Source organism: Amblyomma mixtum, chromosome 1 (assembly GCF_055824585.1).
Source record: "Amblyomma mixtum isolate Tamu chromosome 1, ASM5582458v1, whole genome shotgun sequence".
NCBI lineage: Eukaryota > Metazoa > Arthropoda > Arachnida > Ixodida > Ixodidae > Amblyomma > Amblyomma mixtum.
Window position 1 is genome coordinate 319,429,617 of NC_143012.1, and position 18,142 is coordinate 319,447,758.

The 18,142-nt window shown below is 51.0% G+C and overlaps 1 protein-coding gene across 1 annotated transcript in view; it reads left to right on the forward strand.

Annotated features, from left to right (window-relative positions):
* Positions 1-11,475, forward strand: part of LOC149372632 (uncharacterized) — a 100,166-nt gene extending 88,691 nt beyond the window's left edge. Inside the window, exons 3-4 of the mRNA XM_089586790.1 lie at positions 6,834-7,034; positions 8,088-11,475. Coding sequence (XP_089442916.1) covers positions 6,834-7,034; positions 8,088-10,383 — 2,497 coding nt within the window. The 3' untranslated portion in view covers positions 10,384-11,475. The remainder of the gene's footprint in view (positions 1-6,833; positions 7,035-8,087) is intronic.
* The last annotated feature ends 6,667 nt before the right edge of the window (positions 11,476-18,142 follow it).

An 18,142-nucleotide genomic window follows, 5' to 3' on the forward strand; every position in this document is an offset into this window, starting at 1 on the left:
AGGACATTTTCATGCTCAAGGAAAACTTACCGCGAGGTCGAACGTTGTAGAAGTACACCTTCCTGCAAGGCGCTTCAGTAACACCACAACTTAAGTAAATAACAAATAATTTACAGAATAACGTGTTTGGGTGGTTTACGGTTGTCCAAGGAAACTCGAAAAACAAGCGGCAAGCCGGCCGGAATCGTCAGGAATACGTATTTTCTATCATCCATTTTGTTCTTTCTTCTAAAAGCGGAGACCCGCAGCATCGGACAGGAGAGCGAGAGCTCAATGTCGCCGTGCTCCGCTCCATGCAAGCGTATCTTTGGGGCAAGAACTTGATGTCTGAACTTGATGGACACAGGCTTTAGGCCTAGTAGAAGAGCTGCTAATCCCGAAATTTTTCAGCGAGGCTGTGAACCTACTCTGCCTCTCGTTTAATCGGAAGGGCGGGCTGATCTCGCTTACATCTCGCCCCATCAGATCGTTGACTCCTCCATCCACTCAAGTTCTGCAGCGCGCGTCATCTGGCCGCAAAACGCCATCCGCGGAGCTCCGCCAAGATGCCTCGCACTCCAATGGCCGCCGCGTCTTTTTCGCGTGCCAGGCGCTCCTCCGAGCGCTATTAGGAAAACAGGACGACGCTCGCGGCACTTTTCTTTCAGCCGCCGCCGGGTTGGAACAACACAGAGAACGGAAGCCGCCCGGGACGGGACGGAACGGGTGCCTCAGGAAGTGTTCACCCCGCTGCTGGCCTATGGGGCACAGCCCGCTCTCCGCAAGAACAAAGACTGTTCGGCTGCTCCCGGTTCTTCTCGTCGCCGAGGCGTTTGTGCCCCGCTATGCGACCCGACCGGCCCCGGTCGTAATTAGCCGACCTGTCTTTGTGCGGGCGGGCGAGAGAAAACGCCGCTCCTGGCAGCGCTCTCTTCGGGCTGACCGCTGTACATGCGCGCTGCTGCTCCACTCTGGGACACGTGCTGAGTGCCGAGTGCGCGCGTAGGTGTCCTGGGGCCTGCAGGGACGAACATTTGTGAAAGAACGCCGCTTTTCTTGCAGTCTTCTTCGTGACTCACATGTGGACCATTCCAGCTTTTTTTCTGCGGACACAATCGTCTTGAAAGCACTGGGTTTATTAGGCAACCCTTTCATTTACGATGACTGCTGCGTCAAGAACGTTTTCCAGAGTCAACAGCGTAGTCAGGGGGAAACTGCCATATATACCATTGTCCAGCCAATCCACACGTCAGCGCCAATTTCTCCAATACCGGCCGGAGAAAAGCTGACTGGAGCGTGGTATCGTTGTCATGGCACCGGTATCCAACAGAAAAAAACTACATCCCGGAGCAGAATTCGAACCATCTCCAATGAAAACAAAGCCACTTCATTTCCTGGTGCCTCCAGTTCGGCGTGCATGTGCAGGATTTATGCAGTTTTTAAACATCAGGTCTCCTTTAGCCCCCAGTTGCGATGAAGTAGTTGAGACAGAAACTAACTGGAGTTTCCAGCCCTGGCGTAGTCACAGTCCTTTTATATTGTATTTGTTAACAGCAGCACGCCTGTGGCAACCAAAAACACTGTGACGTCACCTCTGACCACTGAATCTAATACATGCCCTCGATCTGTAAAATGAGAAAGTGCCATCTACGGTCACGTGATCCAGGTTGCACTGGCAGCGAGCCCACTGATAGACGGGATGGAGGGGGACGGGTGCGCTATAGATTTTGATTTCTATTTAGGAGAGAAGGAAAAATCTCAGAGTCCCTCGGTATTTTTATCCGCGACTTCGTATGCGCTAACTTAAAGCTTCGTGCAGGTGCGGCAAGTATGTGTGACGCTTTTACCTCCCGAATACTTACCGCAACACTCGCGGTAGAAGCCACTGTGGCAAAACTCCCTTGCTGGAAACAAACATCAACCGCGGTGTTTGGCAGGGCGTTGTCTTTCCTTTTTTTTTTTTTCAGCCAATAAACAGTACAGCCTATAACGTGGGTGTTTTCGCTCTTCGATATATAAAGTAGCACTAATCCGTTTTCACTAGGGCGTGAAGTTTGCACAGCCTCTCCATTTGGTCACGCTGCCGGTACAGTGACGACTTGTCACCAAACAGATCGGAAGAAGTAAAGAGTGATGTACTCTCATCATCGCTTCCTGCCGAGCTCGAAAGAACTTGTGAAGGCTGCCCACAATCCAAGTCACGTTGATCTCGCGTGCCCTGCGTTCTCAAGATCTCTTTCGAGAGGCCGGAGACTTTTGCAGACGCGACTAAGGAGGATGAGAAGCTGTGCACAGAAGAACAGAGCGTGTGGGCAAAGGCAGACAGATAATACTTGCGTAAACAGCGGGACAAGGAAAGTGCACGCATTCCACACCGTGCACGGTTATCGCTGAGGATGTTACCATCACTTTGATTGTCACAGACATTAGCCTGGTTGCAGGGCAAAATCCTGAATTCTTAATCTGCAACTATACATATCTTTGTCTTGGGCCACCTGCGGCCACTACCAACCACAAGCAAATTTAGTAGCATTCGTCACATGGCCGATCGACACACGTCTTTCTTACAAGAGCTTTTTTTTTCTGAAACGGCGGCCTACGGTGTGCGACGTTGTGAGTGAAGTGCTAAGTCCGTGTGAAGGCAGAATAGCTGCAGGACGATCCGTTATGCGAGTTCGCATGTTAGCGCAGACATTCGTAAACTCAACGCACCTGCTGTGGACGGGGTACGAAGTCTGCAGCTCTGGTGAAATGAACTAGCCAGGAGGCGTAGATGTGGAATATGGAACGCCTGCGCGACGTTTCAACTCAGCGATGAGGCACGGATACAACGTTAGTGTCTTACTTTTTTTTTCTGTCGGTCTTTCGCACAGAGACCAAGACGAGAGTAGGTAGAGAGCTAGAAAAAAAAGTGTTATGCACGTTTAAAAGCTGCACCTTGAGATCCGTTTCTCATTAGCTCGGCGACAAAGGGTGATTCAGGTCTAAGAAACCTACGAGGACGCCACGGAAGAAAAGTTATCACGCGGCCTCAACGAGAAAGAGGTATCCAATAGTCACGACAGGGAAGAAACTATGACTGCCTGCATTCCCAGTGAACGCCCGTAATTTCAGCTGCAAGGTCGTATATTTTCGGGCGTCCTTTCTTCTGAAGGTGGGGCGTTGTCCACGCGGGCAAAAGGGCTAGCGAGGTCTGCAATAAGAGGCGCACTTGCTCCACATAAGTGCGAAGGCAGCCGACGTCTTGTCGCAATTCTTTTCTTTGCACTGTGACAGGCGCGGTCCTCGGGGGTGTGTTTTTGAGAAGTAAAAGTAGCGACAATCTCCACGCCGATAAAGCTTCCTTCAGGCGCGATAACTCACGGCCAGCAGCCGGTCGGTACTTATTAGGCTACTGCGCCACCGGGACGGTTAAGCCAGCCCGTCATGCAAGTATGTGCACCCCGCGTACGCTTGCCAGCTGAGAGAACCAGCTCGACTCAGCCGAACCTTGGCGGCGAAAGAATCAAAGAAAACAGGAAGGGATTCGCTCGGTCCATCCAGCCAGCTGGCTGGACCGTCGGCATGCATTTTTTTGCTCTTCACACCGCATGGCCTCGTGTCCTCCTTGATCGACGCGAAAGCGGACCACTTTGGAGGCGCTGCCCCTGTAGCTATAGTCCCGCAAGCTCGTATCAGCTCGCGTCCCGGCGAGGCGCGTTGGGCGACACCGAACTAGGAGGAAGATGGCCACCGCGTTTTCGGCTGGCCCGCCCTCGAAAAATGCAGGGTGGTGGCCGTGGTGGAGCCATTGGTGGTAGCACGTGCCGTATTTCTCGGCGTATAGTTGGCGGATCACAGAAGGAAATAATCTTTTCCTCTGTAAGCTTTGTACATGTAGATTATTTACAGATATCTATAGGTATCCACAGGCATCAACAGACATCTAGAGGTATTTATAGATGCATACACGACTAAAAAAGAGCTAAATTTTTCAAGATTTCTTTGAAAGACTGAAAGACTCTGTCCCAGCATTAGCGTGAAGTCTGCCATCAATGAGACAGGGACCGAATTCACAAAACCATGCGCGTGCACATTATAGAGCGGAACTTTTCGTGACTGACTCTGGCTTTTCCCGACAGCCGATGATAAGATAGCCAAGATGCTACAGCTATTCTCGCACCATTCCTTCGAGCGCGAAGCTCGATTTCGGCCCCAAATTCGCTAATGACCCGCTAAGCCTTTGTAGCAGATTACTATTGTCAAAATCCTTACTATTGTCAAAATTACTATTGTCAGCGGATGGCTGGCGCCAGGCCCCGGAAAAATGACAAAACAGTCGCATATCAAATCCCACAGGCTCCACAGGCAACTCTGCAGCGGTAATGATCGAAATGCGGTGCCATCTAAACGGGGCCACCGCAGCGAAGGATTCGATTCAGCGACCTCGTGCTCGGCAGCCGAACGCCATGACCACCGCGTCACCGCAGCTGGTCGGTAGACGCCTGAACATGGCCTGAACCGGGAAGCTATGAAGACAGGGTGAAAGGAGGGAGAGAGAAATGAATTCAGGTACTCACCACGCACGGTACACTTACCGTGCAATGGCATAATCCCCTTTGCTGTTTCTTCGAAGCAGAACCTACCTACCTATCACTGCTCAGCCACGTGCACCAGCTGTTTCCTGTGCCGTTCGGGTTCCATCATGCGTGCATCAGAGCTGGAGGCGAGCGCGGAGAGTTGTAGCCGATAAGAGGAGCCGCACGGCCGGAGGCCCGTGAACGAAAGCGAGCTCGGTATGCCGCCGAGACTGTAGAAGACGAAGCTAACCAGAGCGGAATCGGCACTGCGTTTGAAAGGATCATGGCAGGTACACCTTACACGAGCTACGTACCCTATTCTCCTGTCACAAGCGTCAGATCTTTATCACTGTAAGCTTCCGCGTGCGGAACGAATGAAACAAGTGGACTATGGGCGACGGATAAGTACCTGCGCATCGCAATGACAGAGAGCCTCCGCTTACGCGGTTTAGTGCGCCGCTATCACTTCCTGAACCATAAGGCATTTGATACTAGTGACCGCTTTTTGGGGCCTAGGAAAGCCTGGAAGTTTTGTTATTACCGTTCCACTCAAAATCACGTAGGAAGCTAGCCACAATAACAATGCCACTTAATCTGTAACCAAGGTCTTTTGTGTTAAGCGTAGATAAGCTGGGCTAGTTTGTGTCGCCGCCGGGGGTGGTCTTTTGTGTGTTTATCGATCGTGCTCCTGTTTGAGCCATATACTGACCTGCAGGACCCGGTAAATGAAATATATTATTTATTGTCTTAATGGGTTAGCATTAAAACCCCCTTGTTGCAAAAATATGCCCGTCCATCTGTCTGAAGACTCGGTAGGCAGGTGGCAAAGAAGAAAGGGGAAATCCCCGACTGGGAAGGAAGGTGGGAAAGTGCATGAAGACGAAGAAAGGTTGGGAGGCGACAGGTGACGAGGGAGGGGAGAGCGGGTACGGCATCACACGGTGATTGACTACTGGTTCACGCCACCCGCTCGCAAGGTTTGAAGCCGTCAGCGGCTGCTCCGTCCGGGGGAAACACTAATGTTAACGCATACTCTGACCCATCAATCGCATTGATCGTCTATCATTTTTTATTTTTATTCGTACATACGACGAGCGAGGATTATGGCAATAAGTCTCCATCTTTATTCAGGCCAAAGTGGGTAGCTCGGTGCGGACTGTAGTCCGGAAAATATGCCACGCGCAACCGTCCGCGCGCGGTCGTATAGGGGCCCACTTTCGATGTATATACAGTCGCGTCGCTTCCCGGCAGCCGCGCATCGCAGCGGTCAGGTGCGGCGCCCATCCCACCCGCTTTCGAGAGCTCGTTGGCGCAACGGAGAGAGAAACGCACAAACTAACCGTACGATCACGCCGCCAGTGTAAGTACTTGTACGGCCGCCTCGGAGTGTGCGATACGCGAGGCGAGTCGGCTGCCGCTCGTTTCCGCCACCTTGATCGGCGATTCATCTGCCGGTACCCGGTCGGTGGCGAACAAAAGACACCATGATCGGAGTTGCCCCTCGACCATCCGAGGTTCGCACGCTCCCGCACGATGCTCGGAGCGTGAGCACGTGCTCGTCTTGTTGTGGGCCAGAAGTAGGCGTGTCTGACTCCGGACACTGCACGCTCCCCTGACTCTGCGAGTGCCCCCGTGGCAGGGGCTGAAAATAGCCAACCACCACGGAAAGCGCGGAAATGCAGCGCGCCCGAGAAGCGTGGTCAACTGATTCACAAATTTAACTTTCTTCCGCTTCCATCTAGAATTAATCAGGCTAATAATCTTAGCGATAACCATTGATGGATTGTTCGCGTTAAAGTAATGTTTAATCTTTCGCCTCTTAAAAAGGGTATTCGGGCAGGCCATGCGATTCTTTCTCTTCCTTTCTTTTTTTTCCGCGTAGATTAAAGGTTCTCCGTTGAGGCACGAAGGTTTTTCTTTTTTTTTTCCTTGACGCTGTCGATTGTAAACCAATATTTCACAGACAGTACGGCAGCTGGGAAAAAAACACCGTCAGGAAAATATCCCTGGCATAAGAAAAATATAGATCACAGTTGACCCGAAGAAGCTCATACAGGCAAGTTGAAGCATAAATTCAAAGTCTGCCGAGGGTTGCTAGGAAATCTAAGGACAAAACCATCGCCGTCGCTGTCAAGTGTTCTCTTATTACAAAAAGAAGCCGACCTGTACTGGCGCCTCGCATGTCGTATGTGAAGGACAACCTTTTTGCACTACAGCCCATGGCGATGATGCTTGAACGATCAGTCCCCGCAGTCCTTACTTAACAACGTCCACTTTTTTCTCGTCCTGGCGCAGGTGCCCCCGGCTGCAGAACCGGCCTACTCTGCTGTGCGACATCATCGAGGACAAGCGGCTGCCCTTCCCGGCCTGCTGCCCGCGCATGATCTGCCAGCGCCACAAGAAGCCACCGCCGCCCACGCAGACGCAGCTCAAGCCCTTCACGCCGCACGTCAGCGTCGACAAGGAGCTGCGCAAGATACCCTTCGTCCTCAAGAGGCCAGTGCATGCCCTCCTCTTCGTTCCCTTTTGCTCTCGCATCGTGCGCGGAAGACGACCCGGCCGACAGGCAAGGCTGCGCTGTGCGTGGCCTCGCGTGTCGCGCTGTCTCCGTGCGCAGACTGAGACAGAGTGCAGTGGAAGTTAATGCACTGATTACCCCTGTAATGTCTTAGCAGTGAAAAATGTGGGGTAAAACTGCTGAACTTCTGAAGTGTTTCTCCCACGTTGCAGAAATGTAAAAGACCTGGATCTGTTGATAACGATATTATTTTACAATTAAAAAAGCGAATTAGGCTGATTGCTGAACGCTTGCATACAAACTGTGCACACATACTCAGGCACTTAGAGCAAAATCAAGAGCAAGATTGAGAAGCATGCCCGCAGTTTATACTGTTGCGCCGCAAGGGTGATTTTGATGATTTTGCAGTGATTAACCTCACAACCGAGTGCGTCAAACCGTGGAAACGTAACTGCACTCAGTGAGTGCCTTCCATTCTGTATAGGCTCGCTCTGCGAGTTTAAGAAGCGTTGAAAGTTTGGCAGGTGCTTTGGAGAAAAGCTTGAAACACAGTAGGCAGCAACGCAGCCATTCTATTTCACATGATCATCCCCCACGCAAAACTTCCAAGTCTCAGTCCCAAACACATAATAGGCGCGTCCTCTTGAAGATACTAGCCTGAAATGTATACAAGCAACTTTCTGATTAATACATCACTGTGATCAACTTTGTCAGGTTTCAAGAAGGATGTATATGTGAACAAGATGCCTTGTACTCCATCAAGGAGGCATTCTATCGACTAACTTGACACGGACGCCAGCCCAGCCGCGTCCGCCGGCCGTCAACCTTGTGTGTAAGGTTCGGAAAAGAGCCTGGGAGTATTAATTTGTTTTAAGCTTTGACTCTTGACAATTTTCATTCTACATCTTTGCTGACCAATACATGCATTTTCTTGATATCGTTGAATCTTCGCTGTGAAGTTCCAAGGTCTTATCAACTCAGCCAGTTCGTACCATTTATCCGACGAGTAAAAGCCCCACTTTCCATTCCAGGTTCCTGGAGGTGCAAAACACGACCCTATTGGACGCGATCATCCTCAACCGCATCAAAGCACTCGAAGCTGCCGCCAACGCCAGCGCTGCCGCAAACGGAACGGCGGCAGCCGACGGCGCCCTCCACGGTCCCACAAGCATGGACGACCTCGTGGAGGTGGTGATGCTGACTACGCAGGGTCCTGGCGTCACAACGCAGGACACCACTCCATTCGGCACCACTGACGGCACAGTAACGACGTCATCGCCAGCGCAGAGGACGCAAACCGAACCCCCGGTAGAGATCATCCGTGGACCTGGCTTCCAGAGCGACTCCTTGCAGCAAGAGCCGCTCAGTAACCTCACGGTGCCGCCTGTTGAGGACGACGAAGAGTTCTTCCTGAACGACGCGCCCGTGGTGCCATCTTCTGCAGCGGAACCGACGACTAGTGTTCCGGACAGCCCCAAGACTACCACGCTGTCCAGGAAGGGCACACCTGAGGACACCACCGAACAGATCCGGACATCGGCCCTCACTTCTGACCGCACGGACAAACCCACGGTTACGACTGTAACAACGGAACCACCCAGCGAACCGACGACAGAAGTGTACGATGAGACTACAACCAGATCGCTCGGCCTGACAGTGCCGGAATCCATCTTCGGAACTACACCGTCGCCTTCAACGGAGCTTTCTCGTCAGACCACGCCCACAACGCCAGCGACAACCGAAAAAGCCGAAGAAGTTACAGCAAAGGAGGAACAAAGTGAGAGCGGTAAGAAGAGCGGTAACTTGCCGACCATCCTCAGGTCTCTGGTCGACAACGTCTTTGACTACTACGACTATATCGATTACTACGTACCTGGCCAAAAGCGTAACCTGACGTCACTCGGTCAAGACAGGGCTAGTGACCGGCGAAGGATACCTGAGTCCATGATGGAGCTGGTTAAGGAACAACTAACCAAGCAGGACAGGAACGAGTCTTCGTTGCTCGTTGACGACCTGCAGGGCGACCAGCCGGCACCGAAGGACGATCCGGAAACCACAACGCCGGACCCAGACAACCAGGAGTTCCAGAAAGAACTGGTCACAAAAATGGCTGTGGAGATACCACGTGTGACGAAACAGGAACCCCAGGATACGACGACCGCATTTGCTAGAACCGAGACGGCGACACAAGAGGCCACACGCGCAGAGGTTACTTCCACCACAGCCACTCCAACCACCGCAACCAGCACAGCCGCAACAACCGGGCGGACCGTGGGCACGGTAACCGAAGGCAGCACCGAAACCACAACGCCGACGACAGCAACAGACACAACCCTGACACTGGTCAAGAGCGTGGGGTCGCAGTCGAGAACAAGAGTGAACCTCGCAATTGAGAATCTTTCGGCAGAGAAACCTGAAGACAGGACGACAACAGGCGTTCCCGTCACGACAGTGACTACTTCGACAGTCCCGCAGTCCACGCTGACACCAACGACACTGAGCAGGACCACAACTTCCCCAACTACCGTTTCCACTCCAGCGTCTACACAAGAGACCACAGCCGCAGTTACAACCGCAAGGACGACGGCACCACCAGAGACCTCTCGTCAGCCAGACACAACTCAGGCCGTTACTCGCTCTTTCCAAACTGCAGGAGAGACGGAGACCGTTTTCGTTGGCACGACCAATACAAACTTTCCAGGGACCACGTCGGCAGGGACGACGACGTCCACTCCGAGAGAAACGCCTAGCACCGCGCCGCCGTCGACAACTACGGTACAGCAGACAACCACGACGAAAAACGCCGAAACGACAAGGGCTGTCACGTTGACGGAAACCGTCAGCACGACAACCGTTGGTACCAGCCAACCAGCGACGGTCACGACTACAGGATCTGCTGCGAGCACGGATGCGACCAGCACGAACCCTCAGACTCAAACGACGCTCCAAACGCTACCCGTGGAGTCTGCCAAATCAACGGTGCCCCTGCTTACGAGCACCGAGCCCGCAACTACCAGCGCCACAACAGCGCCAACTACCCCGGTTCCCACTTCGGCCAGGACTTCCCAACAACCCCTCGGAGACGCCCCGAGTAACGCGCAGGCCAGCCTGCAGAAGGACGACTCGCTGACGCAGGCACAAGGCAACGCCACGACCAAAGGCCAACAGACGCCGCCGACCAGCAACAACGATGTGGAGTACATCGACTACGTTTACTACTACGATTACGTCGACACTCCGGACAACTCGACTGCTAACGGCACCGCCACTTCCTCCAGGAATAGCACGGGAACCAAACCGACTCAGCTGCTGAAGAGGGCCGCATAACGAACATAACTCTGGCTGCTGAACCGAAGAGGATAGATGAGAACTGTTTCTTGTTTCTATTTAAATGAGATCATGAATGAAGCATTGGATGTAAAGGCGTTGGATGTCGCCACCCGAGGATGGAAAGTCGACTAAGAACTTTTGTCTAGTCGGCAGGCAAATTAAGGAAAGAGGCCCTTTTTTGGATGGGCGCGCAAATGACTGCAAGCTGGTGTAGATGGAATGGTTGGCAGAATAAGTTGTATAGTTGTTGTTTGTGATGCATTCCTCAATTTTCGTTCCCCTCCTACCTTTCTTTTATTCCATGCGACCCGCAGTGTACTTTAGGCACGGTTGCTTAGCTACTGTGTCATAAGTTTTACTTTGTTGGCGGGCGCACCGTCTGGGCCATCTGTATGATACTTGAGTGCCTCAGTCCGACTGCCACTTTCAACTGAGAGTGAAGGCTCCAGAGCAAGCAGGAGATTAGCTGGTCCCATTTTGAAGAGGGGCACTTGATTAAGCCACCTAAGCACCGGTCGCCGCTAAGTAAGCCATGACTGTGCGGTAGGCACTGAACAGAGGTGGCCAGTAAATCGACGTTTAGCCGACATCAGCAATAGCAATCATCCTATATAGGCAAGTCACAGATAGGGTGCCTAGTATCCAATACCTTCGTGTCACGCGCGTCAGTCTTCATTTCCACTTCACCCCCCTTTTTGTTTTTGCTTTCTTTTCAGCTGCCGACCGTAAGACATGTGTGAATGGTTGAATGAGCGCACTCTGCAAGTTATGTGCGACCACAAGCTTGAGGAGATTCGCATTTGAAAGTGGTGTCCGAGTCCGTTGAGTAATGTCCTTTTACCCTAGAAGCAAAAGCTCGGATCCATGCGCAAGATGTTTCGACTTTCCAGCAGACGAAGTGCCAAAAACATCACTGTACGGCGCCGCGTTGAACGAATTCGAAACATTGGATGCGTTTCCCCGTTAACTCGGCCTCAGGCTTTTGCATTCTGTTTCGTAGGCAGTCTTGTTTTTCAGTACTTCGTGGCACAGTCTCGCCTGACGCAGCTGACAAGCATCATGTCCGGGAGTGAACCTTCGCTGCTCCTACTTTGTATTATATCTTAAAAGCGGTTTCCCGCTTTATGACGTGTTGTTGATATCATATTGCAAATAAAACGTTGTTATGCGCTCTGCGACTAAGCCTTTTTGTATGTGTGTGTGCAACCGCCTCTCCAAGGTGCAGGAAGTCGGTTTCGACTGACCTCCCGTCGAGAGGGATAGCCGCGCAGTAAGTGTTTCCAAATGCTTCATTGTACGCAGAGGTTAGGTTGGAGATCACGACTATGGCATAGTGGGTTGGTTTGGAATACCGAAGCGAGATGGCTGTGTGGGACACCGTATAGTGGAGGGCTTATTTGAACCACCCGGGCTTTATCAACCCGCGCGGACATAGCACAGCACATACACGCTTTTGCATTTCGCCTCCATCGCAACGCGGTCGCCACAGCCGAGATTTGATCCCGCGACCTTGGGATGAGCAGCTGAACGTCAAAGCCACTGAACCACATCGGCGGGTAGAGGTCACAAGTTGTAAAGCATGCATCCCTGTAAGGAATGCACGAGTGTTCGAAACATTGTAGAGAGTTGTAGCCCACGGCTACCATATGCTGCTCCCACTAGCCGTCAAGAGCGCATGCGCAGATAGGTTTGGTTTGGTTTATGGGGTTTAACGTCCCAAAGCGACTCAGGCTATGAGAGACGCCCCAGTGAAGGGCTCCGGAAATTTCGACCACCTGGGGTTCTTTAACGTGCACTGACATCGCACAGTACACGGACCTTTAAATTTTCGCCTCCATCGAAATTCGACCGCCGCGACCGGGATCGAACCCGCGTCTTTCGGGTCAGCAGCCGAGCACCACACCGCAGCGGCTTAATGCGCAGATAGGCGGCGGGCGTTGGTGGTGTGTGGCGCACTGTAAACCTGAGCTAAAACTCTCAATGAGCTCAAGTTGGGTGAGAGCACCTTAAAAATGGGTTACTGCAGAAGCAGAAGTGGACATGACGAGCGCACTCATAACTGATTTTTACTGGATGAAAGGTGACGTATGTATACAGTGAACAAAAAATGGCTGAGGCTTAGCTTAGGTTAAGCCTAGTCAGATGCGAAGCATATTGTCGCCGAGTTGCATATCGAGCTAGCACGCCGCTTGGCTAGACGTTCTTCACGCTCTTCATCAGTCTCTGTAGCACGCCGCAACTTTTGCTTCTCATTCCAACGAGCCCTGCCTCCAGGAGGCATCTCTATCCCGTGTACGCCTAGTAGAGGCAGGCGCACCCCCTTGTATACCGCCGCTCCAGCATCACGTGTTCACTACAGCGCACCTAGCGGCAGAAGCAGGAAACACATTAGTCGCGACGCCTCGCGCGACGGCGCGAGCTGGGGCCCCGTTTCTCCTATGTCGTTACGTCACGCATCACGTGGTCCTCCTTGGTCGCGACGCCTCGCGCGACGGCGCGAGCTGGGCCCCCGTTTCTCATCTGCTGTGACGTCACGCACCACGTGGTCATTCTTGGTCACGACGCCTCGCGCGACGGCGCGAGTTGGGCCCCCGTTTTTCATCTGCTGTGACGTCACGCATCACGTGGTATGACATGGAGGTCACGAAAGGTCAATGGTAACGACACCGCCGCGCTCGAGGAGCCGGGTTGGGCTATTTTAGTATGCTTCGCATAAAAACTACGTGCTCAAGGCTATCAATTCGCTGCCGTCACAGCATTGCGTCCAGAAACCGCACCTCACGACCACTGGGTACAACAAAAGGATCGCTAACGCGTATACACGTGTCCTTCGACCCTTGTCGCTTTTTTGGTGTGTTCATGTCGGACAGACGGGACGGTTTCTTAATATTCGTTTAACGCAAAATTTTAATGTTGTGTCTTCTGATGAGTATTCCCACGTTGGGAAATATTGCAGGGCCAGTAAAAAAATTATGAGGCTTAGCTAAGGTTAAGCCTAGTCAGATGCGAAGCATATTAGTGGCTAGGCTTGGTAATACATGGCTTTCCTTGGTTGCATACTTGGTCATTTTAATACAACCACTAGAAGCCTTCGTCGTGGGGGAAGACAACGGCATGGCTACAGCGGAACGCCGACTAACCCCGAGACGTGCGTTGGGAGAGCGCCTGTAGTGCCACGGAAGCCGCGTCTGCCTGCCCGGTGGAGCGAGCGTTTCACCTACACCGAGTGTGAACGCGCGTTCGAAATGCGCGGGAATGCCGCTCGAGGACATTCCGGCGTCTGTGCGATGGCATCGTCACGACGACGTCACGGTGTCACGTGGCGTGACGGCTAGGGGCAAAGCCACCTGGACTATCTTTGCTAGGGGTCCCACGGCGACGGCGCGAGGTGGAGGCCACCTCTCTCATCCGATGTCACGTGGTGTGACGTCATGGTGTCACGTGGTGTGACGTCTAGAGGTCCCACGCCGACGGCGTGAGTGGTAGCTCTAGCAATATGCTTCGCATAAAAAAAAAGACAAAGAAGGAGTGTCTTCCGCCTCTAGATAAGCCTAAGATTTCATACAGGCATAGGGACCGTTGTGCAATTGTTCGGGGCGTGTTCTATAAAGAGAAAAAAAAACACGTGTATGTGTTAGCGATCATTCTGTTGTACTTGCTGAGTATGAGATGCGGTTTCTGGACGCGAGGACGGCAGCGAATTGGTAGCCTTGAGAACGTGGTTTTTGTTCACCGTATATATGCCATCTTTCATCTAGTAAAATACATTTGTGGGTCTGCGTGCATCCTGTCCTCTTCTGCTTCTGTTCGTGTTTTCTAGCACAGTTACCCCATTTCCAAGATGAACAACCACCAGCCTGCCGCTCTACTGAGTAAGAGCAGCCGTGTTTGGAAGTCCTTGAAATAGGTCGTTTAACACGTACGCTACTACTACGCCCGTCAGACGCACGCAGTTGCGCGACGAAAACGGACACGAGAAGCGTTCCGAAAACACGTACTTAGGTACGTCACCATGGTCTCGCATGGTGTCAGCAGTAAACCTTAAGATTTGGTTTGGTTCATGGGGGTTTAACGTCCCAAAGCGACTCGCTATGATGGACGCCGTAGTAAAAGGCTTCGGATATTTCTATCACCTGAGGTTATTAGCGTGCACAGAGATCGCACAGTACACGGGCCTCTACAATTTCGCCTCCATCGAAATTCGGCCGCCACGGCCGGGATCGAACCCGCGTCTTTCGGGTCAGCAGCCGAGCAATGGTGATCATTGGCAATGAAGCAAAAAATAACATTGGTAGATTGGTTTTTGAGGAAAGGAAATGGCGCAGTATCTGTCTTACATATCTCGGCGGACACCTGAACCGCGCCGTAAGGGAAGGGAGGAAGGCGGAAGTGAAAGAAGAGAGAAAGAGGTGCCGTAGTGGAGGTCTCCGGAATTATTTTGACCACCTGGGGATCTTTAACATACACAAACGCGGCCGCCGCAGTCGGGTTCGAACCCGGGTACCCCGGCTCGTCATTACACATAGTTCTGAAATGATAAAGGACGTTACCAAATAATGTTGAGGTTCGTTAATGACAATGCCAATGATAAAGGCCTTTATGGTGAAGGCCTTAGGGTAAAGGACTTTATGGTAAAGCCTTTCGATCGAAGCCATTATGGTGAAGGCAAAGCACCTGAATGTAAAGGCCTCTAGGTCACAGGATGCATTCGCAACACGTTAGGACCTTAAGTGCCCATCGCAACTTTATTCCCGCTGCCATTGGATGGAGCTGTCCTCAATGTCCCTTTAACATAGCTATTTGAACACGGTATCATCTGTAGTTATATACAACTGAAGAGTGAAGTGACAAAAGCCCCTCAAAGAAGGCCCTGCAACAAATGGCGTCAAACAATTGCCATGAGTCATGGTCAGTCACCTAGCTTGCTCCTGCCTGCCACCTGTGATGCCACACTATAACAAGTGCAAGTTTGGCAGTTGACTGCGACACCATTAGTCAGACTGCTTTGCTTGAAGGGTATTTGTCACTGAGTTGATGAACTATATCCGACTATGAGTAGTTCCATGTTTCCGAAGTGGAACTCTTTCTGAAGCGTTCTGTTTGCAAAAACCAGTCACAAAAAAATACAAGTGGGTTTTGCCAACGGGCCCTTCCAGTTCAAACATCTCAGGTGTGGCGCTCGACCATGTCGAGTTTGTCTGAAAAAAATCACCCGGAACCCGGATGGTAAAGCATATGGCTCTCGCAAGACGCCACCGCTCCATTTAAAGTCAGTTTTTTATGTGACAAAAACATTTTTAGCAAAAGCAAAAATTTTCTTGAACACCTCTTAATTTTCGGCTGCATGCAAAGCACAGCATTGGGCAACAAATCTGTTGTTTTGCACCCCGCTGCGATTTTTTATTTTTTTTTTTTCATAAACGATGAGTGCAATTCGTGCTCTTTGTGCCTGAAGGGATTGACGTGGTCGCGGCTGTTGCCCCACTTGAGCTGCGCATGCCCGGAACCCGGATGGTAAAGCATATGGCTCTCGCAAGACGCCACCGCTCCATTTAAATTTCAGTTTTTTATGTGACAAAAACATTTTTAGCAAAAGCAAAAATTTTCTTGAACACCTCTTAATTTTCGGCTGCATGCAAAGCACAGCATTGGGCAACAAATCTGTTGTTTTGCCCCCCGCTGCGATTTTTTATTTTTTTTTCATAAACGGTGAGTGCATTTCGTGCTCTTTGTGCCTGAAGGGATTGACGTGGTCGCGGCTGTTGCTCCACTTGAGCTGCGCATGCCCGGAACCCGGATGGTAAAGCATATGGCTCTCGCAAGAAGCCACCGCTCCATTTAAAGTCAGTTTTTTATGTGACAAAAACATTTTTAGCAAAAGCAAAAATTTTCTTGAACACCTCTTAATTTTCGGCTGCATGCAAAGCACAGCATTGGGCAACAAATCTGTTGTTTTGCACCCCGCTGCGATTTTTTATTTTTTTTTTCATAAACGATGAGTGCAATTCGTGCTCTTTGTGCCTGAAGGGATTGACGTGGTCGCGGCTGTTGCTCCACTTGAGCTGCGCATGCCCGGAACCCGGATGGTAAAGCATATGGCTCTCGCAAGACGCCACCGCTCCATTTAAATTTCAGTTTTTTATGTGACAAAAACATTTTTAGCAAAAGCAAAAATTTTCTTGAACACCTCTTAATTTTCGGCTGCATGCAAAGCACAGCATTGGGCAACAAATCTGTGGTTTTGCACCCCGCTGCGAGCTTTTATTTTTTTTCATAAACGGTGAGTGCAATTCGTGCTCTTTGTGCCTGAAGGGATTGACGTGGTCGCGGCTGTTGCTCCACTTGAGCTGCGCATGCCCGGAACCCGGATGGTAAAGCATATGGCTCTCGCAAGACGCCACCGCTCCATTTAAATTTCAGTTTTTTATGTGACAAAAACATTTTTAGCAAAAGCAAAAATTTTCTTGAACACCTCTTAATTTTCGGCTGCATCAAAGCACAGCATTGGGCAACAAATCTGTTGTTTTGCACCCCGCTGCGATTTTTTATTTTTTTTCATAAACGGTGAGTGCAATTCGTGCTCTTTGTGCCTGAAGGGATTGACGTGGTCGCGGCTGTTGCTCCACTTGAGCTGCGCATGCCCGGAACCCGGATGGTAAAGCATATGGCTCTCGCAAGAAGCCACCGCTTCATTTAAAGTCAGTTTTTTATGTGACAAAAACATTTTTAGCAAAAGCAAAAATTTTCTTGAACACCTCTTAATTTTCGGCTGCATGCAAAGCACAGCATTGGGCAACAAATCTGTTGTTTTGCACCCCGCTGCGATTTTTTTTTTTCATAAACGGTGAGTGCAATTCGTGCTCTTTGTGCCTGAAGGGATTGACGTGGTCGCGGCTGCTGCTCGACTTGAGCTGCGCATGCCCACAACCCGGACGGTAAAGCATATGGCTCTCGCAAGGCGCCACCGCTCCATTTAAAGTCAGTTTTCTATGACAGCGCTCTAAAGGCTGTTTCACAGGCAAGCGACTCAGCAGCACATCGTGGCAATAATTTTGAACTTATTGGAAGCTCGTCACTCTGGCTGCTCAAGCCGCCGCAATTGCTCAACAAAGTTTTTAGCAGAAATCCCGAGCGTTTTCGCTTGCATGTGACAAAGGCTTTACCATGTATCCATCCGCAGCATTAAACAAAGGACAGAATTGCGTAGCTAGCAAACAATAAATAAAAGAGAACCTGACTGAGAGATAAAAAGGCAACAAAACAATTGAGATACACACTTAAATTTACTAAGCGGGGTAGTGCTAGCTGGCCCGTTTAAAAGGGCATATGCAAATGTCTCCATCCATTTACTGCACAATCCCGGGCACGTGCTCTCTTATTACTGTTAATACATCAAACTGCTGTACAGACTCTGCTCGACAGCAGTATGCAAGCACAGCTGTGCCGCCCAGACACACCCCAAGAAAAAGAAAAAAGAACATAGGCCTGCCTAGTTCTTCCACAGAACGGCATCTGTTCAATATCACCAAATATTTTCTCTTCCACACACCCTGATTAAATCCAACCACAAGAAGTGAGCTTGTTTGCAAAAAAAAGCTGCACTTGTTGACATGAGATTCCATTACCTAGTTCATGAAATATGGAAGAACAAAGACAGTCCCTACCAGCTGCAGATAATGGTTGCTGAAATCGTCGCTGTAGGTTGAACAGTAGTTGAACAGTGGTTTGTAGACATCACGCAAAGACAATGTGGACG